The 16,519-nt window shown below is 44.7% G+C and overlaps 1 protein-coding gene across 1 annotated transcript in view; it reads right to left on the reverse strand.

Moving 5' to 3' along the window:
* Window positions 1–16,519, reverse strand: part of LOC139747961 (acetylcholine receptor subunit beta-like 2) — a 240,686-nt gene that overhangs the window by 64,392 nt on the left and 159,775 nt on the right. Inside the window, 1 exon segment of the mRNA XM_071660469.1 lies at window positions 6,422–6,602. Within this exon segment, the coding sequence (XP_071516570.1) occupies window positions 6,422–6,602 (181 nt within the window).

Consider the following 16,519-nt stretch of genomic DNA (forward strand, 5'->3'; position numbering starts at 1 on the left):
CAGTGTGTGTGATCGGTCCAGTGATCTCCCTACTGTCTTTACCTTAAACCTTCCATCAGGCACTCTTCCCTTAACCCTTTCACTATTCACCCAGCCATCCTTGCCTTAACCCTTTAACCAGTCACCCTTGCCTTAACCCTTTCGCTAGTTACCCTTCCCTTAACCCTTTCACTAGTTACCCTTGCCTTAACCCGTTTTCCTTTGACACTGTCACGTCCCCTTTAAAAAGATGTTGCCATTCGGTGTGTTGGTAAATAGTCATTTAATACAGTTCCCATTCTTGGGTATTTTTAGCCCACACTCCAAGTTTTGTGTATTATTTACTCCTACGTGGAATATTCATGAATGTGGAACTGCGAAATTTTCCAACATAATACTAGTCAAATTATTGGTGTTCTGTCATATGAAGATTAAAAAGAACTGTAAAGAAATTTCAGATTACTATATATCGTAAGTAATAGTGTATCTGACCACATAACAGTGAAATTTGATAACCTACGAGCTAACATTTGCTTGGTGATTTCTGTCCATACGAGATTACAAGGAAAAAACACATATTGTTATGATGGCCAGACAAGAATCTGATCGTACCATCTAACAAGGTGTCGTATCATATGAGAAATTGTCGTACCACCAGAAAAGTTGTCGTGCCATCTGACAAAGTATCGTACCTGCAAACAAGTTATCTAACCACTTGAGAAGTTATCGTACCATCTGACAAGTTATCGCATCATCTTCGAAGTTATCGTACCGCCTGACAAGTTATTGTACCATCCGAGAGTTTGCAAAAAATAAAAGACAAGGTGCCACTAGCGGCAGACAGCAGCAGCCACAATACTGGTTCTCAACCACTGAAGTAAAACGCATCCGATATCCCTTGCAAAGTTTCTTTCCAATAGCAACACAATCTTTAAATCGCAGGAAAGCAATGCTTATGACACCACCAAAGTCGTAAACTTCCCGGGTGAAAAGCGCCTTTACTGCCCTCTGTCTTAGAGATCAATACTGCCCCAGGCCTCAGCTGGGCTGCATGCCCCTACTGCTGGGAAAGCCTGGCAAACTCCTCGCTGGGAAGGATCACACCAACGCTATAACTTTGCCTTTAATGCCCCAACTTTATTAAGAGGCTGAGTGGAAGGCTGTATTAATTAAGCGACTGGTTGGGTCTGCACGAGAAGGCTGTGACCGACGCGTCCACACCAGTGTGTGTGTGTGTGTGTGTGTGTGTGTGTGTGTGTGTGTGTATGTTTGCAGGGTTCGTATCCAGCCCTGAGGAAATTCTTAATCCAAACTTTGTAGGATTACATCAAAGTTTGTGGATGGTTTTGGTAACAATTAAGGAATACTTTGTCTTGAAATCTATGGAAAATCTCTGTTTACATTAGAGCAAAGTTAGATTAACTTAAACCCAAGAGAGTCGGTGTAATTTGTGACTCAATCTTAATGGTAACATGTGACGCAGTTTCTGACCGTAATACTTGACAGTCTTAACAACGGATGTTGTCCTGGTGAACGGTTCATATGATGGAGATGAACAACTGTGATGACGGAGACTTCTGGTGTGTGCTTGCCGCCGCTAGGTGGCAGTGAAGAACAACTTCTTTGCAACAAGACAGTGAGGGAAAAGCACAGTTTCTTCACGCCAGTGATTATGGCGGCTAGCTGTAGATGGCACTGGTAACAACAGTGACACTATTTCGACCCTTTGTGGATGGCACTGCACCTACAGTGACGCTGGCTCCCCCTAGTGCTGGTCATCATTGCAACACACTATATCAAAGCCAAATCATCGTGACCCCCTCCCCCTTGTTCTCCTTATCATTGCAATGAGAAGTCTAAATACGACACATAGAAAGCGTTATGATTGTACCATCTGATGATTACGTCACGCAAGAGTGTAATCACATCACTTTAGAATTTGATCAAACGATAAACGTAAATTGTGACACCTATGGGTCTAGTCACGACACCCATGAGTCCAGTCATGACAGTCATAAGCCAAGCGCCAGTGTGACAGTCACACTTTGATAATAACACTTAAGAGACTAATAGCCTATAACACAGAGTGCTCTGGCCTAATTCCCTTAGTAATCAACTACGTATCAACCCAACTACCTCATCACAAATTGCCATATTCTAACGTAGGAACTACAAGGAAACTGAAATGTAACAACCTTAACACCTCATAACTACCTTATGATAAGCTGGCTAGTTTACGTGCATATTAAGGCGAGATGATTCTGTTTGCTGAGAAGATATATACAACGTAACCAGGATATATAAACGAGCCATTCCATGAATCATTCTCAGCATAAACTACTGTGAAATATATCACACTTAAGTAGGAAGACTGATGCAGTGTATCTCCAAGGTGCGGCCACAAAAGAATCTCAAGTATTTTCCTTAGGTTTATGAAGCGAAACAACATATATATATCAAACGTTAATGTTGCTAGAATCCTACAGCAACAAGGTATATTTCAGGGTTATACAAAGATAAACAAAATATCACAACTGTATTAATCTTGACCAGTTTTTCAAGCTAATATCAGAGCATCTGACATATACATATAGCAATGTATTTTCCATGTCATAGGCAACCGCTTTGAATTTTGCTGTCATATACACATATTCAAGTTGTCAAAATGTAAACCCGAATTCAACCGTATAAATAAAGAGCAGTTAACAAGATACAGTCAAACCTTCAGCTACACTCTCCTGGTCAGGACCAGATGTTATGATACATCATACAAAGATTTTGTTCTTTAGTATCGACTGAATTTACAATTGTATTAGCTGACAGTAATCATATCACTGTAGCTCAATAAAATTTACCAATATACAGATGACACGGGAGTTTGGGCTTTTATTCGCCAGAGCTACTTCCAGATTAACGGAAAAATCGTGTTCTTTTAGTATATATGTGTAATGGAAGGGAAGGATCAAGATCTTTCTGGCTTTTTTCGAATTATAGAAAATAAAGAATTATGATGAATGTTGTATACAAACTTACTGGCTACAGTGACGAGCAATGGACCAATCATAGGATGTTTTCCTGTAGCAAAGAATCAATAATGTTCACGGACGGACGGGAGGGCATTAAGATGAGTCCAGCCGAAGGTCTATGGAATCAGGAAGGCAAATCAAATCACTGGAACGTGACCCAGTCTGACCTAACCTCGTTTACCGCCCTTCTCCCCTGATTTTCATGTTTTTGTTCATGCCTAACGTACCTTGGATTGTAAAACTAGTTTGGGCGGGAATGTTATGGATTTCCTTTCAGTTTTGTTTATCTTCGCCGTCTTAACCCGAACGGAACTTCAAAGTCCTTTTAGTTTACTTAAGCCATCGACAAATGGAAGCTCCAGATGATCAAAGAGAAGCTAAACGAATTCTAAGTTGAAAAACTCGCTCCCTCTCGCTCTCTCCACGAGACCCGACATATCATAGGCAAGGCATAGTCAGCCGTCGCACGTTCTCGTAGCCGTCGTCTTATTAGGGATTCCCGGGGGGTTCCTTTAGGTGGGAGGGGGAAATCACCGAGTGTTTCAAGCTATGTTCTGGTTCACAACGAGCCCGGCCCTCCAGGATAGAAAAAAAAAATCTTGTGTGCCCACAAGGTATTTGTTCTATTCGTTTATGATAAGGTTGATTGGTCATACTGGATGAAGAAATGAAAGAGGATGGCCCACAGCTCACGATGCCATCCAGGGCATCCACGGAACTCAGGGGGTCACAATACAACCTATCTGAAACAGGTCACACTATAACCCACCCTCGGGCAGGTCACACTATGACCCACCCTCGGGCAGGTCACACCATGACCCACCCTCGGGCAGGTCACACCATGACCCACCCTCGGCCAGGTCACACCATGACCCACCCTCGGCCAGGTCACACCATGACCCACCCTCGGGCAGGTCACACCATGACCCACCCTCGGGCAGGTCACACTATGACCCACCCTCGGCCAGGTCACACCATGACCCACCCTCGGGCAGGTCACACTATGACCCACCCTCGGGCAGGTCACACCATGACCCACCCTCGGCCAGGTCACACCATGACCCACCCTCGGGCAGGTCACACCATGACCCACCCTCGGGCAGGTCACACCATGACCCACCCTCGGGCAGGTCACACCATGACCCACCCTCGGGCAGGTCACACCATGACCCACCCTCGGCCAGGTCACACCATGACCCACCCTCGGGCAGGTCACACTATGAACCATAGCCATGAATTCTCAGCTTTATGACGGCAATAAATTTCGGGATTTTAGATCCTTTTAAGTGTTGCCATAAAGTTGATATTGCTATCACGTATTCTCTATATTTCTTGTTTGTTGGACATATTGTTCTCCTTCTTGTCCTTGTTGCTTTATCTGAGTATTTCATGGCTGTTCGACTGGAGAGGATGACTGTGTGAAAAGTTACAGTGTTCCTCTGAATAATTCATTCGTTCGATTAATCACATGATAAATGAAATGACATTTGTCATCCTTCAGTTAATCATATTAGTCTTATTAGGTATCAAAGTCTGCTTTTAAACTCTGCTTCAAACAAAAACCTATTTTACTCGTCATATGAATAAGGTGGAACTTATCACTAAGGTAAGTTATTTCACAATGCAACACAGAAACTCGAATCGAAGCTTAAAATCTACGCGTCAAATGATGGATCCGTCAGCAGACTGGTCAGTAAACACAGGAATAAAAGATGAGTGGTTGAGCTGGTTAATAGCAGATACAACGGTGTTTAAATCGATGAATAAACGAGAGAGAGAGAGAGAGAGAGAGAGAGAGAGAGAGAGAGAGAGAGAGAGAGAGAGAGAGAGAGAGAGCATTTGTAAAAGTAATTAGTCTCCTATCAAGGTAATCATTCAGACGGACAGACCACCACCGAACTCTCTCCCCAGCTGACCAGCCTCACCAGGACTCCCTCTCCACCCTCCACCAGATCCTTCTCCCCACATCAACGTTCATCTCCAGACAGAAGTAATATCATCAGCGGAGTAAAAGAACATTGAAATAATCCCGCCATTAGATTTCATGAAGGAGAAGATTATCAGTACCATTATATTATAGCTAAATAAACACTTCATCAATAGTAATTACCACTCAATAATCGTCTTCGAGGACGAGAGCATAACATCTTCGTATTTCAGCATCTTAACCGTCTGACCATGAGCTTCCCCTCCTGAACACCCGACTGCCGACATTAGACCAGTGTTCACCTTCCATTCGCACTTTCCTATACAATTTCCATAGCGGTATACTCTTTCCATTCAACAAAGTGATACTCTCAGATTTCTCCCACTAGTTGATGTGCCGAAGGATGAGGTGGATGCGGAGGCGCCTTCTCCTTGACTGTACGGTTTCTGTCTATGTATATCAGGAATTTACTATCCTGCAGCAAATAACATCACCGTCCTTCCACGAACTCCCTTGTGCTCTCCCAGCCTCCATCCACCCAGCAGGTTCTCCCTCCCTACTTCACTCACCAGCAGCTTCCTACTTGCTGTCCTGCTCCTTCCCTCTCATGACTTCCTGCATGGCCAACGTATAACTCTTCTATCCGCCCTACAGGCATCTCCCTGCATGATCTACAGCCCTCCAGTCACTCATGCACACCTCCCGTGCATAGCCTACAACTCTCTTTTCACCCTTACTTCCCTACAGACACCTTCCCCTGGCCACCACCTCAGCTCGCCGTCCCTCACCACTTGTTTGCCTCCGGAGCCAGAGTCATGCTCGCTGGCCTGAGTTCTCCCGCCATTCATCATGGCCACAAACGCTAAACATTTTCCTCCGACCTAATTTTTCCTGGAGGCCAAAAAGCCCCCGGCGTCCGCCCAGCTGTGCTGAACGTGACCAAACATGCGTTCCCGCCAATTTTTCCATGATGTTTATTGAATTCGAGATCATTTTTGTGCTTTACGATGTTATCTCGAACGTTAAAGACATAACTGAGATGTTTTTCTGTTAGATATTGGGTCATATGACGTTCACTGACCTGAATGTTTGTATATTATTCAGAGTTTCGCCAAGTGACCCTTGACCCAGATCGCGCCTCATCCTTAGGACGCCCTTGACCCAGCTCGCGCCTCGATCTCAACCCAACAGTACCCTCCCCCGACCTTGCAACACTCATCGCCTCCACCAAACACACCCGACATCCCTCACCCTCCTCAACCTCCTCCTCTCCTTCTGCCCTATCGTCGTACTTCCCTCCTTCCCATATCCACAGTGTGGCTCCTCCCCAGTGTCACGTGGTTCCCTTCCATCTCCCAGGTTACCATTTGGGAATCTCAGAGGCCACCATCTCGACCGTACCACAAAACCTGGCCACCCCCAGCCCTCAGTTCCTCCCCTAGAGCGGACCAGGTTACCCTGAGTCCCCGGTTCCTCCCCCAGCACCAACCTGGAAGCCGTCATAGGTCCAAGACCCAAACTTCATGTTGCACGACTGCTCGTCGAAGGGGAACCACTCAACGTCGATCTCACACGAAGACTTGTAAATGGCTGGCGGCTTCCACACCACGTCCCCCGTGAACTTAAGCGTCGCCTTCGTCATCAGCGTCACCTCGTAGTTCCCGTCCGCACTGGGGAAAGAGAAGACCAATAACAAGAAAGGAAAATGTTTCAGACGAATAATTTTGATCATAAGTGATTCTACAACACCAGCAACACCTGAAACTTCCATATAAAGGTAAGAAAACAAACAAACAAGAATGTAAAGAGTTATGTGTACATCTGTACATCCTTCCTTACATTGTAGCCCCGTTAATCACAGTTTCTTGAGACGGAGGAGGAAGACAATACAAGCCATACCCGCGAACCAAGATATCATATCTCCACTTATTCTATTCATCAAGGGGAAGATGATTACATGAACTATCTATCACTTTTGAAATTCTTCGTGTCTTCGCCACAGCCATCTGACAATTTATTAACTATGCTTAGCTTAACTACGGAACCAAAACCCACATATGTGCAGTAACCCCGATATCTTCGGGGAAAATAAAATCCTTTATCAATATTTCGTATAATCAACATCATGCGTAACCTTGGCGGCGTAAGTCATGATTCACATTCATGAGATGGTGACTAGACCTCCAGTTCTTCACAATACCATCATCATCATCATCATCATCATCACACACCCGAGCTGCCAGTGCAGGAACCTGCCTCACCTCCGCCCATCCTGCACGTTTCATGATCCTCTACCTCGTCTTGGGGTGTTCCTCCTGCTGTGGGAGTCTGTCCTTTACCCTCAGCCCACACCTGGTCGAATCGTCCAGCTGGCTTCCCTCCATCAACCTGCCAGTGGTACCATTTTCCAGAGATCCTGTTTTCATTCATCATTCTCAGATGACCAACTGCTCTCACAGTTGACATCTATCAATGAATTCAAAAATACTTCCACTTTCAGAGTTCTTTATTTCTCACTTTTTATCCACGAGTCATTCCTTTATCATAGAGAGGGTAGTAGTTCATGATTATCATGTCATGATATTAGGGTATATCATTTTTCACACTCAAAAGTTCCAATATATCATCACTAAGTGTATCAAAATCATAAGAATTATATGACATAACATTTACCGTTCGCAGATTACTATATTGATAATCAACACAGAATAGAAACATATGAATTTGAACTGTAGATGATAATGTAGGAAGCAAACTATTTAAAGTGAAAGTTCCCATCTCCAGAGGTCACATTTTACAAACGAATTTCCCTTCCGCCTCTCGTACTATTGGACCCAAGAATAGTGGTGGACATATGTCACCAATATCGCCGGATGAATTTATCACGTCTGACCTTTTGTAAACAGCGTGGAGGCCTTGCACGACAAGTCACGAATCTTGTACAGACTAACACCTGCGACGTCTTCAATGATATCAACGAGGGAAACCGATATCACTCGCCTTCATGATGTCATAGGACGAACTTTCTACATCATTTCCGTGAAGTCAACGAACGAAACTAGTGGTACATCAGTGTTGTCTTCACCCCTGAACCTAAGTTTACCGTGACGTCACTACCTAGCAAGACTAGGATCTTTCATGACATCATCAGTTCTAAGATCATCTCCATGACTTCATGAAAACAAAATTGACTTCATGGATGTCATAGATTATATATAACATCATAATCGTAACATCATTTACAAACCCCAAGATGATCATAATAGCCACGTCATGAAGCTTAGACCATCGTCATGACACTCAGATCATCTTCATGACGCTCAGATCATCGTCATGACGCTCAGATCATCGTCATGACGCTCAGATCATCGTCATGACGCTCAGATCATCGTCATGACGCTCAGATCATCGTCAGGAGGTGATAATCTGAGTAAGATCACACCAGGGTTGCCATCAGTCATGGCCGAGTTCCTTCTTTCTCCTGACGTTCTGGAACCATTTCCATCGTGACAATCGATGACCAGTTATCCAATGAAGACCTTGAGTCTCCTCGAGTGGCACTTGGGCTGAGGGTGTCGCTCAAGGGCCACTGTTCCTCGGCTCCTTGACGGCTCACTTCGGTTTGAAGAGCCACCTGGCAGCTGGCTCGCCCCTCCCGCCTCACGAACCCTTCCTGCCTGAGGCCACTGTCGCTCACCAGGTGAACTTTGACAGGCAGCACCAGGGCATGACTGGCTGAAAGCTTTCTGTCAACGTTTCATCAACTGTCTACTGTCCACCTCACTGACCCAGACTCCCTGGCACTACTCCACCATCTCCTGATATTCCACTTCCATCCAGTTAGCCACCTACAACCACCGCTAATCTATTTTCACTGCCAGTCCTCATCCTTCTCTTCCATTATAGACACATTAGCTCTTCCTTACGTGCGACCACACCCTTATTTACCTCAACCCTTCACCTACTGTAAACATATTCACCCACTCCTTCATCCTCGCCACAGCTGCGTCACCACTTCCCCTTCCACCATGGTATTTACCGAGAGGAAATTTGAGACTATGAATAATTCTACACAAGCTAAACAAAAACTATTAAAGCGACGTAAATCTAAAATCTAAACATGAATTTTCAGTTTCGTTGTAAATGAGACTGAAAATTCCTTACAATGATAACGAAGATTAACGTGTAAAGGAATTACAAATATACAGAGAAGAGAAAAATGATGAAAATCCAGCCATCTCGAGACAAGAGGCCAAGATAACAGCCATGTTCATACTGTTCACAGTCTTTATGTTCCCTTTCCCCCACCCCAGGCAGCTCGGCCAGTATAAATCCACATCAAACATTCTAATAAATATGTTGAAAATTATATACACACAAGTCAGTCACTTGAGAATTTCCGGGACACAGAAAAAAAACCCGAGCGTTTCACCTTATATCGCAGTAAAATTCTTCATATGTATTGTTTTTCTCCAGTGTTTATGTTCCTGCGGAGGAGACGCAGGAGCTTGGTGGAGGAACGTCCTCACAACCTCAGGGAACAACCTGAGCGACCTCCCGGAGCCTCCTGGTTCGAGGAGATTCTCTTCGCCTGGCTGGCCACCACTTGTGGCAGCGTCTGTACATCTTGTTTCAGATTAATCTTCTCAGCGAACTGAGTCGTTAACCTCTTGAGCACGACACCATGACCTTCGGGTATGAAGGAGTGACCTCTGACATAATTAAGGGTCGCATCGTCGAGTTCATGACTTGTACCGTCATGTACCATCACACACAACACACACACACACACACACACACACACACACACACACACACACACACACTTGTCTCTTCCCAACTCGGGTTGGATACACCTACACTCTCCCCTGCTCCCTGCCTTCTGACGTATTTGATAGGCTGAACAAAATTCCTTGATCGGTTGTAAACCAGATTCTTTAGCTTGCACTTATAAAGAGGCAGGACGAGGAGTCTGAAGGAGTTCAGATGTCTCGGGTCCAGCCCATCCTACACTTCCCGAGCCTCACCCACTTTATTTACGAGTGGATTCATGATATGCAGGCAGGGATGTGAGGGTTATTGGAGAATCACTTAAACCTCAGATGATGATGAGCCGAAGCGGATGTATAGCACGATAATGTCATATTCCATATTCCTAGAATGTATAAAAACACCAAAATATTACGACTTTCACGTATTTTCTGCCGATATCAAGCTGCTCCTCGTTCCTGAATAAAGGTGGGGAGGACAGTATCTTCTCTGACCCCATGCTGCCACCTCCACAAGGTTACGCAGGTCAGCGCCATCGTAGCCAAGTGGAGCTGGAGACCAGTAGTGAGGTGTCCTAGTGGTTGTCTGGTGGACGGCTGGGCACTGGTGTCGGTAATTGAGGTCGCCGGCCCGCCGACCGAGGGTGGGGCGTCCAGCGAGGTGAGGAGTGGCCTGAGGATAGTGTTATGTCTTCGTATTTCACCTTGTCTCTCCGATATAAGGCTCAAAAACCTCTCACCCCCCCCCCCAATCTACTCCGTATATATATATATATATATATATATATATATATATATATATATATATATATATATATATATATATATATATATATATATATATATATATATATATATATATATATATATATCCAATTATGACTGGAAGAAAGTAAGACTTTATTAAATGATAGCATCTTAACAGAACCAATCTTGAATTTCTTTAATATTTCCCAGGCTTGACATGAACGTTATATATATAAATGTATAGAAAGAAAACGGCCCGCGCCGCTGCCTCCATCTTCCCACAAAAATGCACTACATAAATATTTGGCCCATTTCTCACGCTGTTACATTTCCTAAAATGAATTTCTTATCTTTTTCTCATTTCCGCTTAATTTCCCAGGCGCTCTACGACCATGATAGTAGATAAGTGAAATGAAGAAACGCCGTAGGTGGTTTGGGTGGAAGGAGAGGATCAGGGAATCGTAACCTGCCAACATACAGTTAACATCCTCTGTTATGGCATCAGATCCCATCTCCTATCCGCGGAAACTAAAGCTTTGCCAAGATGGTTCTCGTGTCTTCTGTTCCGGCCTAATCCTTTTATTAAGTTATGGATGCAACCTCTCTGTCTGTATATCTTTACATCTATCTCTCTGTCTGTCTGTCTGTCTGTCTGTCTGTCTATCTGTCTATCCTTTGTGCGTATCATTGTATCGTCTGCCTCTTTGTCATTTTTGTTTCTTTTCTTATATCTAACTGCTTCTCTCTCTCTCTCTCTCTCTCTCTCTCTCTCTCTCTCTCTCTCTCTCTCTCTCTCTCTCTCTCTCTCTCTCTCTCTCTCTCTCTCTCTCTCTCTCGCTCTCTCTCTCTCTCTCTCGTCTCCTCACCGTAGATCAAGGATTAAGATGCCACAGATGGAGAGGTTCTCGTGGTCGGTGTTCTGGGTAAACCTTCTCCTGAATCTGTTAACTAAAGAGAAACTTTTTGATTTTCAAGTTTCCCCAATTTCTAAGTTTCGTTCGGCCAAATATTATATTTCCAAATTCTCAGATTTGGTGTATATTGTAAAGTTCATCGGTTTCAAAAAAAATTTATATTATGAATACTTCATTCTGATTTTTGGAAAAGACTTTCTTAGAATATTTTGCCAATACTTTTCGTTCCTTTAATTTTTACGGTCACAAATATTTTCGAGTTACTTTCTTGTTTCGTGTCAAGGTTTCTGTGGAAATACAATTTCAAATATTTTCCACATCATTAACATTCTGCGAATATTCTCGCTTCAGTATTCGCAAATGTAAATACTCTGAGCTTAAATTTATTAAATCTGTAAATGTTTTATTAACGTGGGAAAAAATATAACGTATCATTCTTAAAGAAAATTGTTTAAGAATTCTGAACGTTTCCAGGTGTGGTTTATTATGGTAATTATCTGCAAAATGGCAGCCGTGCGCTGAGCTGGGTTAAGGAGAAACTTCCAGTTATAAAAATAATTAATATTCAGCAACTGACTGTGTGATATATATATATATATATATATATATATATATATATATATATATATATATATATATATATATATATATATATATATATATATATTCCTATGAGTCCGCGGGGAAAATGAAACACGATAAGTTCCCAAGTGCACTTTCGTGTAATAATCACATCATCAGGGGATAACTAATACCTGTTGCATCATCCCGGTATCGCCTGACTCCTCAAACCTCACTACTTAGCTCCCTAATACAGCTTCCCCAGTCCCATATGCCCAGAATCCCCCGCCCCGAGGTCATCCATGCTCCACACACCCCAGATCCTCCCGCGTCTCCGCCCCAGCCACCCTGGGGAAGGAGACCAGAGAAAGACCAAGTTTAAGATGATCAATACAACCTCCCCAGCTAGCCTCACCCGCTGCTATCATTCCCGCCAAACTCCGCACCGGGGAATGAACCGCCGCTGCTCGACAGGTCGTCCACCACATCGCCACGGACGGCGGGAGGGAACGGGAAGGACACGGCACGGAAGGGGAAGGAAAACTGGAAGGGAAATGGAATGGAACTTGTGGGAGAGATGTGTTCGAACACCGAGCCAGGTGATGTCACTATAATAACCCTGTGGGGTTGCGGCGTAAGTCATGAAGTGTTGCGTTTTGTGGGGACGAGTCTGGGAACAGTTTTTGGAGTAGAATTTAATAAAGCTTTGAGTGGGGGCGGCCAGGGGGCCCGGGAGCGGCCAGGGGGCCCAGGTGCGGCCAGGGGGCCGGGCGTGGCCAGGGGGCGGTGTGGCCAGGGGGCCGATGTGGCCAGGGGGCTGAGAGCGGCCAGGGGGCCCAGGTGCGGCCAGAGGGCCGGGCGTGGCCAGGGGGCGGTGTGGCCAGGGGGCCGATGTGGCCAGGGGGCTGAGAGCGGCCAGGGGGCCGGGTGCAGTGCGTGAATGATGAAGGAGCACGGCAAGCAACACAAGAATCCACACATTGGAACGATAGCTAACCGACCTGGCAACCCCCCCCCCCCCCCAGCCTTAACGTATGACCTTTTCAAAGAAGAAAAAAGACAGTTGAACCTGTGCATGGAAGACAACCCTGGTACAGACGGTCAACCACACGACACGTCTCTCCTGCAGAAGGACAAACAGACCAGCTCCACCACACACCCATGGCCTGTCTGCCTGGCCCAACTAAACGAAAAAAAAAAAAAAAGATCGCAGGCGGGTGAGCACAATACAGGGGAGGGAACGAGGTAAAACTGTAAACGGGAATATTGACGTGGAATTTCAACAAATGGGGAATACAAAAGAACAGGGAGACGAGAGGAACGAACAAGAGAGAAGGGAAGACCATAATATCGAAGTGAAAGAGCGGAGGAAGGAGTCACATTAGCGAGACAATGCATATTAACAAACAGAAAATAACAGTACAGAAAAAAGAGGAATGTATGTGGTAAGTGTGGTGGCGAAGAGGAAAATATGGGAACACAGCAGAGAGCATAATTCCTCTGGAGGCTAAGGATTATCAAGGGAGTGTGTGGACAACACCTGTTCTGGTCCTACATCTGTACTGGTAGCCAATTCCCCCTCTGAGGGGCCACACGTCTCCTGGAACCACACCTCCCTGGAGGACCATACACGTTCTGAGTAGGTCACTCACTTCCTGAGGACCACATCCTATTCTAGGAAGCCACACCCATCCTGATCACCACACCGTCCTGGTGGCCATGGGGACCACTGTAGTCCTCAGCGCCTGTAAGGGTCAGAGTCCTCCAGCCGGGCAGGAGACGAGGCAGAGGGTTGCCATGTGAAAGGCTGACGGGGCAACAATGTTCCTTGGCAGCAGGAAGAACTGAATGCGAACACCAGGGTCATCCTCGTGGCGAGGCTTTAAATGAAATATAAAAATGGCGGGAAACATGATGTAAAAAACGAAGTGGAATGAAAATATTGTGAGAGTTTTGAAGCAAGTGGATAACCTGTCTTTTGGTAAGGGTCAGGTCAAAGTCATGAGGAAAGATATGAGAGAGAAGAGAGTTCTGATGTTTATTTCTTCATCCTGGATCATAACACGACAAGCTTTGTTTACATTCTCCATTAGATCTGTGCTTTGAACACGTCATGCACCAGTAGCTGTAGTGTACCATCCATCGACCGTGCCGCTCTACCTAACACACTAACAAACGACCGACTAACTAACAAACGACGGACTAACTAACAAACGACGTCTAACTAACAAACAACGTCTAACTAACAAACGACGTCTAACTAACAAACGACGTCTAACTAACAAACGACGTCTAACTAACAAACGACGTCTAACTAACAAACGACGTCTAACTAACAAACGACGGACTAATCGACATAAATAATGTAGATTTCATAATTTCTCTCTCTGAGGATTGACAAGTTGAAGGCTAGGAATGACGAGGCGCATCACCAATTATCTACATAAGATAAAACAGAAATTCGCGTATGTTGTTTAATAAATGCCCTACACAAAGGTAACGTCCGAAAATAGAAATATTGTGCAGAAATATAATTAGTGAAATAAGAAATTAGGAGAATACTGCTCTCTCTCTCTCTCTCTCTCTCTCTCTCTCTCTCTCTCTCTCTCTCTCTCTCTCTCTCTCTCTCTCTCTCTCTCTCTCTCTCTCTCTCTCTCTCTCTCTCTCTCTCTCTCTCTATCTATCTATCTATCTATCTATCTATCTATCTATCTATCTATCTATCTATCCATCTATCTCTCATATCTTGCCTCAGGATGATAATGTTATTAATGAAAACTTTATTCATTCATGAGGCTACATAATCAGGTGTCTGGCCTCATACTTTTCCTCAACCGGTCTGTCTCATCTTCCTCCCGTATGTGCCAGTCTCTCCTGGCTTCTGGTGCGCCTCCCTGCTGTTTAATTTCTCACATCTATCCTCTGTCCCCTCCTAAAATGCCAATAAACTTTGCAAATTGCCGGATTATTGCCTCCTCTCCTCTGTCGCCCTCGCCTACTGGAACTTGACAATTACGTCACAGTCCACGATATTTCTCATTCATCTCACAATCTTCCGAGTTACACACTCTCCTCTTGGCATTCCCACTTTAGTCTTGTCCCTCTGCAGCTGCCTCCTTGATTTAATCATTCTCACTCTCATATTTTCATTCTTATTTCTTCCTCTTCCTTATCTTCTTCTTTCCCCACATTATTTCCTGACTTCCTATCTCATCGTCCCGTCCCCTTCCTCCTCACGAGACAACCTTCTTTATCAATTCCTCATCTTCTTATACTCTGCTCTTGTTTCTTCTTTCACAATTCTTTCTTTCTATTCCTCAGTTCCTTTCCATCCAATTCTTCCCTCTAGTCTCTTTCCTTCTTATTTATTTTTTCCTATCTATATTTATTTCTTTCCCCTGCCCTTCCTATCCACCTTTCTATGAGGGTAAGGCTTATGATGCCGTTAATGTGGTTGACATTATCTATCAAGCGCCTGGTACAACACATTCTGCCCCGCCCCACCTCACACCCACATGCCATCTGTTTTTTCCTGTCATCTCCCATCACTAGAGGGACGGGGATGGGAACACCTCCCCATCACCAGTAGGACGGGGGTGGGAACACCTTCCCATCACCAACAGTGTGGTGAAGGGAAGGCCTCCAGAACGTTTTGCAAAGTTCGTCTTGAGTCTGTCCGACGGCAAAGGTCACAAGGGCTCGAACTCTGGACCTTCTATCAGTGACAGGAACCAGACTGTGGCCTCCAGGGGATTGCTCCTCCGAGATGGGCGATATTGGAGCCTCACTCGCTCCCTCACGACCCGACCCGAGCCGAGAAGACCGAGAGACATATTGGTCGAAAAGAAGGAACATCTCGAGGTATTTCTCGCCACTTCATCAGTCTCAGCCAGGTACGTTTAGCATCAGACCCACACGATCAGACTTAGTTCGTATGGAAAAAGAGAGAGGCTGTCCAGTTTAGCCAGCAGCAAAAGTTCTTCGTTGGTCGGCAATAACCAAATTTCCTGCTGACCAGACTGCAATAGAGGATACCTTCAGTCATGTGGTCAGAAGGAAGGAAGCCATTTTCCAGCTACTGTGTAAGGTGAAGATCTCCCACTACTCAGTCACAGGAGGCACTAAACACTGCTGGGGTATGAGACTCACGCAGCAGATGGTCCAAGTAAAGTATACAAGGAGGTATTCTTGGGTTTGAAGATTCTCATTGGAAAGGCTAGTTCGAACCCCTGTCCCTAAGCTTTCCTCGCTACTGGTGACCTCAGGGATGTGTGAACACACCAGAAGGGCGACCTACTTAAGGACATTATATCACATTTTATACAAGGTATCTTTTCAGAACATCTCATTCAGTTCCAGCTCAGTTTCTCCGCCTTAATGTTATTTCTACACCCAACAGCCACCATACTACTGGTTCTTTGAACCACATTATTCACTGATCTTTTCCATGTTTCTGTTTTCAATTTACTTTTCTGTTTCCAGTCTTTTATGTAGTTCCTTCTTCGATCAAATCCCAGTTTTTGTCCCCCTAACTTTTATCAACATCCCTTCAACATTTTTATCCACCCTATCCTAGTTCCCTCTATATTTGCACCT

This window comes from Panulirus ornatus, chromosome 71, assembly GCF_036320965.1.
Source record: "Panulirus ornatus isolate Po-2019 chromosome 71, ASM3632096v1, whole genome shotgun sequence".
Taxonomy (NCBI): Eukaryota; Metazoa; Arthropoda; class Malacostraca; order Decapoda; family Palinuridae; genus Panulirus; species Panulirus ornatus.